This window comes from Dermacentor variabilis, chromosome 4 (genome assembly GCF_050947875.1).
Source record: "Dermacentor variabilis isolate Ectoservices chromosome 4, ASM5094787v1, whole genome shotgun sequence".
Taxonomy (NCBI): Eukaryota; Metazoa; Arthropoda; class Arachnida; order Ixodida; family Ixodidae; genus Dermacentor; species Dermacentor variabilis.
The window spans coordinates 20281524-20296230 of record NC_134571.1 but is presented as its reverse complement, the minus strand read 5'-3'; the positions used below and the strand labels follow the sequence as shown (position 1 = coordinate 20296230).

The following is a 14707-nucleotide window of genomic DNA, read 5'->3' as shown; positions in this document are numbered from 1 at the left end:
CGCAATCAGTTCATTAAATCTCCTGCTTTCATTTTATCTAGAATTAACCACCTCCAAAAAGTTGATGTTCCTCGTTGTAGAACTGTAACCTATTCACATGCATTTTTACCTAGAACCACCTCCGAATGGAATCAGCTGTTAGAAGCAGCTACAGCTATCACGGATACAATGCGCTTCAAGGATTTCTTGAATAACATGCTTAACATTGCTTAATTATTTGTATTGAATTTGTTCTTCTGTTTTTAGCTTATTGTTGTTTTAGTTTTAGATGTTCAAATTACTCGGCTTTATCTTAGTTACGGCTGTTTCATTTCATTTCTGTAATAAGCTGGTGATTGTTCGTGCTTCTTATTGTTATTGTATCAACTGTTTCTCCAATTTTCGTCTGTAATATTCCCCTCTCTGTAATACGGGACAGAATGTACAAACCCTGAGGGTAAAATAAATAAATAAATAAATAAATAAATAAATAAATAAATAAATAAATAAATATAGAGAGGCTAATTATACTCTGCAGATTTCTCGATTACTTGATTGATGACATGGATGGGGTCCATTGTAGAGTATCCCTTCCTGAAACCTGCCTGTCCCCTTGGTTGACTAAAGTCCAGTGTTGCTCTTATTCTATTGGAGATTATCTTGGTGAATATTTTATATAATATTGCAAGCAAGCTAATGGGCGTATAATTTTTCAATTCTTTAACGACTCCCCTTTTGCGGATTAGTATAATGTTGGCATTCTTCCAGTTCTCTGGGACCCTTGAAGTCGATAGCCAGTTCGTATAAAGGGCCGCTAGTTTTTCAAGCATTATGTCTCCACCATATTTGATTAAATCGAACGGTAGTCCATCTTCTCCTGCCGCTTTTCCCCGTTTACGGTCTTGCGAGGCCCTTCTAACTTCATCGCTAGTTATAGAAGGAGCCTCTCTAACCTGTTCATTACTACTTTGAATGGAGGTATCGTTTCTGCTTTGGGTACTGTAAATGTCAGTATAGAATTCTTCCGCTGCTCTTACTATATTTTCGAGATTGCTGATCATATTGTTACGGAATAGTATTTGCGATCACGAAGAGGCGAGCAGTGTGAAGACGACGACGACGATTAGAGGCTAGTGCGGACTGTTGTCTCTTGGCCAAGCGCGGCGTATTTTCTTGTAAATATACTTGTATATAGCTTTTCATCTGCGTCTTCCTACGTAACATACCTGGTGGAGGTGCGGGGTATCGATCCCCGTACCTCCACCAGAGTACGTAACAATATTACCCTGTCTATGTTTGAGTGCATACATCTTGGTTTGTCCGATGCCTAGTTTCCTTCTCACTGTTTTCAGGCTGCCTCAATGTTTCACTGCTTCGTCAGTCTTTAATTCTCACGTTATAATTTCGAATATCCCTTATTTTCTCCTCGTTGATTAGTTTTAACAGTTCCGGCCGCGAATTCTATCTGATATCTTGAGTTGGACAATTTCATTCTTTGTCATTTGTTTATTAGGTCCTTTGTTACTTGGGAGAGCTTACCTACTAGTTGCCTTGGGGCCTTACCTCCCACTTCAGTTGCTGCTTCTGAAGCCAGCCCAGTTATGGTTTTATTCAGTGCCTCTATGTCATCTTCATCTCTCTGTTCTAAGGCTGCAAATTTGTTTGAAAGTGCCAACCTGAATTGGTCTGCTTTTAGCCTTATTGCGTCTAGGTTGGCCTGTTTCTTCTAGACCAACTTTACCCTTCCTTTCTTCAAATTTAGGTGAATTCTAGCCCTCACTACCCAATGATCACTGCACTTCACCCTGCCTAACACTTCTACATCCTGCACTATGCTGGGATCGGCAGAAAGTATGGCATCAATTTCATTTCTTGTTTCATCATTAGGGCTTTTTCAGGTCCACTTTTTGTTCCAACGCTTCCTGAAACAGTGTTCATTATTCGCAGCCCATTCCTTTCCGCAAATTCTGCCAACGTCTTTCCTCGAGTGTTCCTAGAATCCACGCCGTAGTTGCCAATTGCTTGTTCACCAGCCTGCTTTTCCCGCACTTTTGCATTGAAGTCGCCCACGACTACAGTATACTGAGTTTGCACTTTTCGCATCGCTAATTCAACATCTTCCTAAAGCTGTTCTATTTCTTCATCATCGTGACTGGAGGTTGGAGCGTAGGTTTGTACTACCTTTATTCTATACCTATTTAGCTGTATTACAACTACTGCTACCCTTTTATTAATGCTGTAGAATTTGTCAATGTTGCCCGCTATGTCCTTATGGATTAGGAATCCTACCCCGTATTGCTTCTTATCTGGGATACCTCTATAGCAGAGGACATGGCCATCTTCTAGATCACTAAAGCCAATGATATCCCAAAAAATGCCTGATAGTTCATCAAGGACTCCTGCTAGGCTAGCTTCACTCGAGAGGGTTCGGATGTTAAACGTTGCAAGGGTCTATTATTGCATAATTAGAAACATTGTACTGCTTCTTTGTATGTTTTTATTTTTTCTTGCAACGATCACCTCTATAATGTCTGTTGACCCTGAGGGTATCATAAATAACACAGCTCTGTATATGACACCACGAGCGCCATCTATATGTAAAAAATTAGACCTGACTTTTCTGATTACGGCCTTCGAGATTTGGGGCGCAGGTAGCTTAATTTCGGAGGCCAAATCCTGCTGCTGGCGGCCTTCGAGATACAAGAGCGAGCGCCTGTGCAAATTCTCATAAAATAAAAATAGGCCCTTCAAACATTAAAGAAAGCTAATTAGTAATATAAAACTAAAACCTACTACATTTATATAACGTACATTTATACATTTGTATATTACGCTGTATAAATCTTATTGTCGTATATTTCAGCGCAATCTATATTCTTCGAAGTGCAGAAGACGCCGGGAACGCGTACAATTGCTATTAATTGCAACGATTGAGCTTGTCCAGGTGGCCAAATCGAAACGCGCCAAGCGTCTCAAGGCACTGGCATGCCTGTGATAAATTCATAATGGCGTTTCATTCGCTTGTTGATACATGCGTCCGTGGCTTAATCGTTTCAATGTCAAGTCTTCTGTGCTATAGTCCCTATGTTCCAATCCTGCCGTCGGGCAATTTTAATGATGTTTATTTAATTATTTATTACGCAATACACTGTTGAAAATGACGAGTTTACGAAGTCACAAAGCCGCGTTTTAAGCCAAAAGGACGAAGTTTAGGCAAATCCATGTACTTCCCATAATTCCCATGCTGGGACAACCGCTTCCATTGCAGCTCCCGTAGACACTAGCGCCAGAGTTCCCTCTAGTAATTCTTGTAGGAAACTCTATGCATATACCGTCATTCCCACATAGAGTTACTATACTGACTAGTTGTTCTACTATCTATGCATTCCCATGACGGCACGGTGCCCCCTTAAGAAACTCCCATAGACGGTGGCGCCAGATTACCCTGTAGGTGCTATAGTGAGGAACTCTATGTGTATATTTATAAATATATATAGAGTTTCTCACTACATTACCTAGAGGGAAATCTGGCGCTGCTGCGCTGTGGTATGCATGGGAATGCGAACGCCGATATATTGTGGATATATATATATATATATATATATATATATATATATATATATATATATATATATATATATATATATATATATATATATATATATATATATATATATAGTGTATTCTAGTACGCTATAACCAAAGAAAGTAAGACCATAAAAACGTTTGACTGCACAGGCTTTGTGTGAGAAAAAACTGGGCGTTTGCCAGCACCCGCGCAACGAACGCGCGCTCGCTGGCAAATGACGCACTTGACGACAGCAAAATTGAAAATGTCATGTCGCATAGCCCGTTCCTCAAATATATATACGTATTAAAAAGCTGTCTACATACATTTGCTGTCGAAATAAAGCACCATTATAAGCGCGTACGCGCGCAATCGTTCGCAGCGCCCTCGCAAAATTTTTCCACACGTGGGGCCTCAGCAGGAAAGCGCCGTTCGGTCCACTGAGCCACTTACAAGCTTATAACATGGCAGCGCGCACAGTTGGCAATTGACCGTCAAAACCGCCTAAGCTGCGAATTGTTTTCGAACGCTTGCCTGGACTAACCCACCTCATCACCGTCAAGTTCTGAGCGAAGCTCCATCCTACAAACACAAAATGGTGCACGTTATGAAAGGTATACTTGTTGAGTGCGATCCGGCAATGAAGCAATTCCTGCTTCACTTGGACGACACCAATGCTCTGGGAAAGAAGTTCATCATTCAAGATTTGGACGAAACCCATGTGTTCATTACATCAGAAATCTTGGAAACGTTACAGAACAAGATAGACGATATAATGGACCAGATTTCTTTTCCCTTGTCCGAAAAATAACTGCATCTTAGTGCTGTGCGTTGCTTGGTCTGCGTGGCTTCTAGCATGCAACGCTATGAAGCAAGTTTGTGATAAATATGGTGCGCGAAGACTTGTACCGTGTTGTTCTTTTCTGAATGCTTGGAACTTTGTAACGAGCTTCAATTTTCCCGAACGAAATTTTATTTAACATTTACCGGGAGTAAATAAAAACAGTGGTGAGCACCACGCGATGCGAAACCCAAGTTGCGTTTCATTTAGTGGTTCTTACAGCAACGTAAAATGGTGTATTGCATGCACCAATGCATGCTATGTGGACGGCATTTTCGTGCTCCAGATGCCCCTCGGCGTTTAGTAACCGACCGAGCAGATCGAAAAGCACGACTTCGTGTTTAGCGTTCGTATCGGTTTACGCGGAACCGGTACGAATGGCGTCGCTGATTGGCTGCTTCGTAGCAGGTGACCTAAAACAGGTATGCGGAATAGGCAACGCCTCTAGCGACGGCGTACATTTGAAGTCAACAGTCAACAAAGGGTCGCAGAATATATACGTTTGGCTATGTAATGTTACTTTGGGAGTGAGCGATGACCCACAGGTCATAATCACCGCTTACGCAACAGGTGTGCTCGGAAAACGACAGTTATCGACGACACGTAAAGAACGATCATGCCGCTTCTGAGTCGCTGCTGGACGCCTTTTCTCCTGTACCACTGGACCAACCTCCGCTATGGGAGTTTCTACGCTGCGATGTACACAGCAGTAAGCATAAATCAAATATACGATTGTTCTCTCTACTTATGTGCGAGCCAATTTTCGTATAGACCAGCAGGAGCAAATAGCGTATGGCTGCTTTCTTTTTTTGCGGCGAACTGCTTGGGCGTTGCCATGAAGTTACATTGCAAGTGCTAAAATAGTGTTAAATTACGCACCGCAGTTGAGTCATTGAAGCACTTTGCTGTTAAACAATGTCTGAGGATAATTTCGGATGACTTTCACGTTTGCATTGACAATTTCTGGGTGTCAGTGCGGTGCGCGCAGATATTGTACGAAAAATAAAAAAGAAGAAAAAGCGCATGGTGTTGCGCGCAACAACGGGTTATTGATCCCATTCTCGCTTTACTAGAAACTGAAGCGCGTCCTGGCGTCCGACCCGCTCCATGTATGCGCACGTGTAAGAACAGGAACAGCTGATTGCTACCGCGCTGTGTGGTGGAGAACTCTCAATTCTTTTCTATAATGATTGATACCGGCATGTCGCTGCTATACGTGACATTAAACACGGGTTTCTCACAAAAGAAGGCGTTGTTCACCACATAAAAAGTCGAGCACGTACATATGGCAGCTCAGTTATCTTCCATCGCATCCCCTATATTACACTCAGTTTGTTGTTTGTACATAATTAAATTGCAAAGGTCTGAATTACAGGATGAGTTTACAAAGTGATACACTTAATCGAGACCGTAAATGCACAGGAATACAAAGCTGAACAGCAGTAGTAGCAAGAAATATCAAAGAAAATAGTGCATAATCATGAAATACTTATATGAAACAGGAACGAGTAAAATTTACTTAAGCTAAGGATAAAATACTGTGCTTGGATGCAGGCAGAAGAACAGCATAGCAAAATAACGGTCATAAAAATAAAAAAGAACATCAATAAGTGCATTTGAATGAAGCTAATGAAGAAGTCATCATTTATTCACATGTTGCACTAGTCCACATTTTAATAAGCTCGAATTTGAACAGTCTGCATGCTGTGAATTACATTATGGAATATATTGGAATATCAGCTACCCCTTTCCCCAAGTGTGTCCCTCAAGCAGTTAAGAACTATCTTATCTGGAATGCAGTTGCATTTCTTTAGCAGATTTTTTAGCTACCTGGACATTGAAATATGCATTATATGCCCACCTCTTCAGGTAATCGACCTGATCAGGCTGAATTGTACAATGTGCTCCATGCATATTTATATATATAGCTGCTTGAAGTAACGAAGAGAGAGAATAATAATAAAAGAAAACCACTTGGTATGTCATACTTACATGCATAGCTGACAAGTCATTCTTGAATGAGTTGCGACTTTGCTGGAAAGTGGCAAAATAGAGATAGGTCCATATGTGCTAATTTAATTTCTAACTACCGACGTAGAAACACATATAATTTTGCATTTCTTTTATTCTTCCATCTATACAGCTGTCTCAAAGATTAAACAAATGATATAAGTCGTAAGATTGGCAATATAATACTAACAATGGGTTTTAAATGCTTTGCTTTAAGATTGTGCAGATCTGTACTGCATAACTTTATTGAAAGAATTGTATAGAGAGCTCATATGATGTTGGAAAAATGAGCGCTTAGAATGTTTGATGGGGGCCAGCACAAAAGTCAGGCATGGAAATGGGTATCGGCAGGAAAGAACTCACTAAAGGCTTTGGCTAATATCAGCATCACTGAAAAATGTGGCATCCTTACAAGTTACGCTAGTTGTTGAACTTGACACAAAACTATTCAGAAAGGAGTTCATTGAATGCATTTATTTTTTGTCTTGAGCAGCAGCACATAATCTGTTTCATGGCAGCATTTGTGAGCTTCCTGTTGAAGAGAGTGTAGTACTACATTGCAATGAAATTGGCAACTGTAAAAGATCTCTTGTTTAAACTACCCTATATTTAATAGCCTGAGACAGTAGTTGCAGAAACATTCAGTTATATGTGACAAGTGCTTGAGACTTTTCGAAGCTTCAAATGCACTTGTATGACCTTTTTTGCTTATATTGCCTATGTTTCATTGTCTCTGTGTCAATTTAAATTTCACTGAGGCATGCATGTTGTGTATTCTTTTAACTTGGTTTAAAGCGCTGAACTATACACACAACTAAGCAAAAAAAAACTAATGTTGTTTCATGTGCAGTATAGCAGAGTACATAGTTGAATTGTTTACCTGACAACATGCACTCTATATTTATAAAAATATTATTCAACTTGCAGGTGTACCATGTCTTATTCATATTCTATGCCATATATGCCGTCAGCGGGGGAAGAACTGACTATTTCTTCAGTCCATACTTTGAGCTTTCAATGAAAGGTAAACTGCTTTCTATAACTACAGGTGTTATGCATAACTAAACATAAACTGTTATATTTCAGGAATATATGCTGCAGCAGGTTGCACCATGGGATTTGGAGTTGTCTTCCTTCTCTTCACGTTAATGTTAGTCATAGGCATCAAACGTGTAAGTGTTCATCTCCACAACTGACTGTAGTTATTCGGGTTTATCAAGAAGCGATTATCACCTTTTTAGTGAATTGGTGCTGTGTGACGTTTAGGGCTCTCACAATGGCAGCAGCTGAGTATTTGAGAAGAAAATTAGCTTATGTATTTTTACGCTGTTTGTTATAATAGCTCATTCACACCGGCGACTTGAGGAGGTCGCGCGACCATTTGCGGCTCATGACCAAAAAGCGACCGAAGGCGACTGATGTTCACACCGCCAAGCCCAGCTGAGCGCGACCCGCAAGTCGCAATCCCGGAGATTATCATTCTCAGCGAGAACTCTCGGAATCTAAGTGGAATTTGCCGCGACGCGGGAGGAGGGCAGATGTAGACACATGAAAGATCACTTCTGGTGCGCTGCTGATTGGTTGATCAGTTTTGCGACCACAGTCGCGCAACTGAAAAATCGAGCAGCGAGCGACTGGCCCAAAATGGTCGCTTTTCAAGAAAAGCTACCATTTGCAACCATTTGCGAGCAACTTGGTCGCGTGACCACTGTCAGTCGCCGGTGTGAATGAGCCTTAACTGTAAATGTAATATCTTGTCAACACTAATTGTACCACATGGTTTTCAGCAGTACTATAAAACGGGAAATTTTTTTTTCTTATAGCCTGAAGCAGCCGTGAACAATGTGTGTTCTGCTAGTTACATCAACATGTGTTGATGTTGAATTCAAGGCTTTGATCAATTTAAACAAGACTAAAAATGTTCTTTGGCTTTATCAATGCATTTTGCAACTACTTGAGTCAAAGAAACGAAACAATAATTTCAGTTAATTCAGGAGCTTCACACTTTCTGCTTTCCCACTTGCAAAGTGATGCAGGCAAAAATAGCAGATTAGAGAGAATCTAGAATGCTTGAATAGTAGAGAAAAAGGCCACCATTTCATATTGAGGCCGATTTGTATGTCAACAGGAACCACCAACTTTGTGGCTGTGAACATATATCTATCTCTCCCTGCACTGATTATGAAAACTTCCACCTGTTCCCACAGGATAACCGTTGCCTCTTCTTCCCATGGATTATATCTGTTGTCATCGAAATCCTTCTCATGATTGCCGTAGGACTGTGGTACATCGGCCGCTATTACAGAAATGTAAGTGTATATATACATAACTTCAACTCAGCACAACTCAACTGCAACTAGCATGTTGCTGCCCAGTTGAAAGATCCGCAAATCACTTGTTGAAATCTCATAAGAAGCAAATGTTTGAATGTGTGCAGTAAAGTTCATGAAAAAGAAACTTGCATTAGTGTACAGAAGCCTTCAAAGCAGACATCTATTGCCCTGAAAGCTTGCTCAGGCTATGTGCACACTGGGATGAAAGTACTGTATACCCCCCAATTGACTTCAAGAGGTCATAATGGCTAAGCCCCACATAATACAAGTGCACAATGATACTAAATGTTCAATAGGAAAGGTATTTGTTACATACCAACATGCAAGATTTAAATTCACACATCATGTTTAATCATTACTTAAAGCAAATTCAGTATTCTCTCTTGTATTGCTCACAGCTGTACTATGATGAGATAGGACAAAGCTATTGTAGTGCTTTGCAAGCCTTACGCAATTGCCACAGTTTTTAAAAGAACTTGCAGGAGAATGCTTATCAAGTTTGACAAAGAATTGTAGGACCTTTGCAATCAACATTGCCTGCACAACTGTTTGAAAGAAGTAAAGGCATAGCTGCTAAACTTTTCAAGCTTGCTGTCATGGTTGTGCATATTCTATAAAATGGGCCCTAAGTTACATTTGGAAGAAAAACTTTCTCTGAAGACACTTTAATAAAATAAATATGTGCAATAACTGCCACACACTACATGTTTGAGGCAATAAAGTTGGATTCCATTATCATCTTTGCATCATCCCCTCACCCTGGCATGTGAATAGCCTCTGTAAGCATTTGAGCAAATGCAAGTGCGTGTTGTGGAGTCCCCAGCACAGAGTATCTCACCTTTGTTACTTGCCCATGCTTGAGTGTTATAGTTGCTTGTGCTTCCGTGACATGTGCATTTGTTTAGGCCCAACACCTTGTACATTCCACGCTGCATATAAGTGAAGCAGTTCCATGGTGTCTCAAAAGAAATTCTGCCTTTACCACCACCTCCTGGAATATTGGTTGTAAATCGACCCTTGACACTGGATCAAATTAGTATTGCAATAAATCTTGCTGCCAGTGTACTGTGTAAACATCAAGGCAGTGCTCCTTTTTTGTTTTCTGCTGAGCTGAGCTTGCACTTTTGGTCGCAGCAGTTTCACATTCCACGTCTCAGCCACGATTGCCAGTCAAGCATTTTTTCTGCAAACATTCATGGTGTCATTGTCAATACCACAGGGCTGTGACTGAAAGTGTCGGCGCCACTGCAAGAATGAAATTGTGGGCTTATGAGACTATTTAAAAGCGTTCAGGTGATGTTTATGGCAATAATTGTTAGTGAGGATGACCATGGCCAAGTATGCCATGCAGTCTGCTTGTTCTCTTGCATTTTAATAATCAGCGTGTCAATTTGTTGAAGCAGTTCAGGCTTAAAGGGGCTATACACAAGTTTTGTATAGCCCCTTTAAGCCCAAACTGCTTTAACAAATTGACACACTCATGTGCACCAGCACAGAATTGATCACGCAAGCACAGTTTCAAGTGAACTTGAGTTATTGTAAGTAAACAATGTAGATTAGCTATCTCACATGATCAAATATTGACAACTAACAGCTACATATTAGTGGACATCATTCTTAACTTACAGTTGTTTGGTAATGCCCCTTGATGCCACTCTACATTAATGCTCTTGTCACAGTTTGGTACTATGTTAATACTATTGACCCTTTTCGTGGAGCAGTTTGTTCTAGAGAAACGAGATGGTGTTTCCGGCGTGCTGCATGTTGCCTCAGCGACAGCGCACGAATACGAAACCATTACTGTTTCCACCTGGCTTCTGTGCAATCAACTTTCAGAAATTGAACTGAGTTTCAGCTAATGCCTTGTGCTGCAGTCATGCTGGATCAAATCATGTGGATTGAAGACATGTGCAGTAGTTGGCTGCAAAAATATTAACTGGCATATTAAAGAAAGTATGTATATAAAGCGTGTATATATGCTTCTGTATATGTGTGTGTATATATGTAGGTATGCATACGAGTGTGTATGCATGTGTGTGTATATATATGTGTGTATATAATGTTCAGCGGCGTCTTCTTGTTTCATTTGTATTCACCATGAGAACCACACAAGCTACCCTAAGTATTTTTGATTTAGTCACCAGTGGCTCTGTATGGATATGGGTGTGCATGTGTATATGCGAGTATGTGGGTTCATGAGAGTATATATATATATATATATGATGCATATGTGTTTGCATGTATGCTGTTGCCGAATATTCTGTGGGGGGGCTGTGGGCCTCGTCAAGCTGCCTCTACTAGAGCAGCTTTTACTTGCAGCCTCCTCCATCAACTAGATGGAAATAAAGCTATTCTATTCTATTCTAAAATGAATCTGTGTGGCCATGTTCGCGGGCCACTGCTGTAACTGTCCGTATGTGTTACTGGCATTTCGAGATGTACGGCTTTCTTTGAGGATGCAGAAATTTGCTCATCCACAAGTATTGTATAGCTAACCTTCAAAAATAGTGCTTCAACCCCAGAATGTCGTCAAGAATGAGTACCGCTCGTTAAACAACGACAAAGGGAGTAGCGCTGTTTCCTGTCGTAGTAAGTTTCACGCACAGTATCTACACACATCTACCCCAACTGGCACAAAAACTTCCGCCCACTCTATTGCCAACGTGTCAATAAGTGAATGAGTGCACATTTAAATATGTGCATGCCATACAAGCACAATAAATGACGGACTACACCGATAGCGCACGAATGGTCAAACCTGAATGTTTCGCGACGGTCCACAATAGTAAGAGAGTTACTAGCGATAATTCATCTTTACTACTAAGTACTGCAATGTACAAAACAACTATGTTTCAACCCTTGCTCGCAGCAAGAACAAATCTGTCGGAACTAAGCACACCCGCAAGCGATTAGGCAGAAAGTAATCAGATACTGACCACACCAAAGATATTTATTGCGTTAGAAATGTGACAAGCCGCTGTTTCAATATGTGTGCCAAATAAAGAACGAACAGTAAAACAAACTACTCCTGATTCAATTCAGGAGTGGAAAGCTTCGGTAGCTTGGAATGCATATTTAGCCCCACTTTTAAAACAAGCACCATATACGCTGCTCGCGCTGTTCGGCAATAACTTAATCAGCTCCGAAAGCGCTTTTGCATGCTCTTTGAAGCTGTGGCCAAAGATCCGTGTCGTCCACCCAGTCACAGTCTACAATATCTCCCGAAACAGAGGTTTGCTAAGCCGTGCCGGCATCATAAACACTCATTGTAAACAGAGGCAGTTAAGGCAAGCAATGGATGTTTCACCACGGGATCGTCGCAAAAAAGGTCAATAGAGCTTGGCATCCTGCTTTGCTGTGCAAACTAATGAAATGGAGTTTAAATTCACAAGTTCTCACTGATTTCTTGCTCTTCTTCTCCCATCTGCCTATTCTTTATTTTTATTTTATTTTCCCTTGAGAGTAATAAAATATATGCATCTTAAAGCTGAACACTAGAAAAAAATTAAGAAAATGTGAAGCTTTTTAAGCGTTTTAAAACACATCCCTCACACCTTCCTATTTCCTTCTAGCTTTACTCCGTACTGGCTGCAATCATCCTTTGGTGCATTGACGGTGTCCATGTAAGTCACTTTTTAACCATATTTTATTGAATTAAAGTTCAAAGCTCTTATTTCTGGTTGCTCATCTTCCTTTGCAGGTCTACTGCTTCATGTGTGTTATCTCGCACTACCAGGTGGTCCGTGACCTCCAGGAGCCGAAGTTCCAGATTTTGTACCCATAGTTCCGCATCTAGTTGTTCAGACTGCAGGCAAAACTGGACAAATATTTGCACCAACCACACCTTCAATTTCTACTCCTCCATCTTTTTGGAGTGTGCAAAGAACATGCTCAGGAAGCATATCGATTAGATGACATCTGAAATCCCCTAAGAAAGCAGAGATGTGCATATAGCCATACTGGTGACGGCAATGTGCTAGAACTCGAACCAATAGAAAGGGACAAGCTAACAGCAAGAAAGGAGATCAACCCACGTGCGAATGCTCCCTGCCAAGTACAGCCTTTGTCAAAAGAAACAGTCTCTGTGTATCCGATTTGCAGATGATTTCCGAAGGGTTCAGTTGACCCGTTGGCATCTACAGTGCAGAGAACTACCACCATCACTCTCTACAGCTTTCTAATGCCACTAGTTCCCCTATTGTGGCACAAAACAGCCAGAAGTTGGTACACATGCTGCTAGTGGCTTTGTTTCTTTTGACAAATCATGTACTTTCTTGGAGTGCGAGCCCCTAGTATCAAGCATGGTAGCATTCCAGTTGTGCAGAAGAATGTGCCTAGAGAATTTGACGCTGTCTATAATGAATTTTGGCTGAAACTGCATACAATTCTTGGTGCAGAGGCTTACCCCCCATAAGAAGACACCTACGATTTAATTGTTTAGTTTTACACCACAAGACAATTTTTTTGTCCACGCGTGGGCATACATCACTGCCTCCCTCTTGCATATCTATATTTCAGGATATGTGTATATATATATATATATATATATATATATATATATATATATATATATATATATATATATATATATATATATCTCCTGAAAAAGAAAATGCGGCTTGCTTATCTATGAGCATTCATGCTCAAATATCACAGAGGTGGGACGTTGCAGTGGACACTTATCAATAGCGGCCAAATGTGACGCATGCTGCGTTTCACTGTTACAGCTATAGATAGCGCCACCATTTGGTTCCTGCAAATCCTATGTTTTTTGTCTGCCATTGCTGCAGACATGTACTCCAGATTTATTCTTGACAAAATAGGCAAGGAACAGAAACAAGTGCGCTATAAGCTGCACATACTGCAGAACAACTTATGTGTGAAATTTAAGCATGAACGAGCCGGTAGCTAAGATGGAGGAATCTTGCAATAGCTGGCTCCCCTGTTTATGCAGCATTTTGTACAAGCAGTGATGCATGTTGCATTCCATTGCCACTTTGTCCAGTGTATACATGGAGGAAAAAGTCTCACATATGCAATGTCTACACATCCTACTTGTTTTGCAGCTACAGAGTTTAGCACGTTTGCACATTGAGCTGCCATTTGTGGCAAGTCACAGTGCTCAAAAATTACCAGAGGATAATTAATGATCTGGCACTAGGGCGGACAAGAGCACTGGTTGAACCAACATGGGAATGACAGAAACACACGACTGTTATTAAAATTGTAGTGAAATGTCCTCGCAGCTTTCTGCATTAGCCTTCTTCAAGCTAATGCATTGTGATCTGTAGTATCTTTAAAAATTTTTCCAACCTCCGAGTGCTTGCACTTGAGTCTGCCATCTGGCAGAGGAAATCATTGTCAAAAATAACTGACCCATTATGACTATTACAGTAATTCCACAGAGATGTATTGCCACATGCCACGAAGCAATTCCATTTTAATTAGTTCAGCTAGTTAGTTCTCTAATATTTAACTCAGTGTGCCGGAACAGAATGAAAACAGAACAAAACATTATTTTGTTTCGGAGTGAAACAAAAGTACTTTTTATTGGTTCTCAGTTCAAGAGGGAAGACGGCAATTCCAAAGAACCAACGTCGGGCAACGTCAGCATTAGCGTGTATCCCAAGGGTCCACATAAGCGCGTATCTCAGGCAGGGATAGTGCGAGCGATAGCCGGTCAGGCTCTGCACTAATCTAAGCCTGCCACTCGGTGCACTAGCAGATCAGCATCGTAGCAAAACCCAGGGCTTGCGTGCTGAAGAGCTCATCATTTCGTTTTCTAGGGGTACATCCCTTTCTTACCGAAGTTTTATGGTTCATTTTATCGAAACAGCGGTCTCTCATTTCGGCGAGTACACTGGATGACGTGTTCCTTCCGAGATTATGCTCAGTGCCTTGACTCAACGCATTGAGTCATAAATACTATGCTTTTATTACTTTGCTTCGAAAATTTTTGCATGTCAACCAAAACCG

At 40.9% G+C, this 14707-nt stretch overlaps 1 protein-coding gene across 1 annotated transcript; it reads left to right on the top strand.

The window, feature by feature from the left end:
* Positions 1-4808: 4808 nt before the first annotated feature.
* Positions 4809-13259, top strand: pasi1 (septate junction component pasiflora 1). The gene is made up of 6 exons (XM_075688310.1): positions 4809-5097; positions 7326-7422; positions 7485-7570; positions 8606-8707; positions 12304-12354; positions 12432-13259. Exons 1-6 carry the CDS (start codon positions 5005-5007, stop codon positions 12513-12515), a joined length of 513 nt encoding a protein of 170 aa, XP_075544425.1. The 5' UTR covers positions 4809-5004; the 3' UTR covers positions 12516-13259.
* The last annotated feature ends 1448 nt before the right edge of the window (positions 13260-14707 follow it).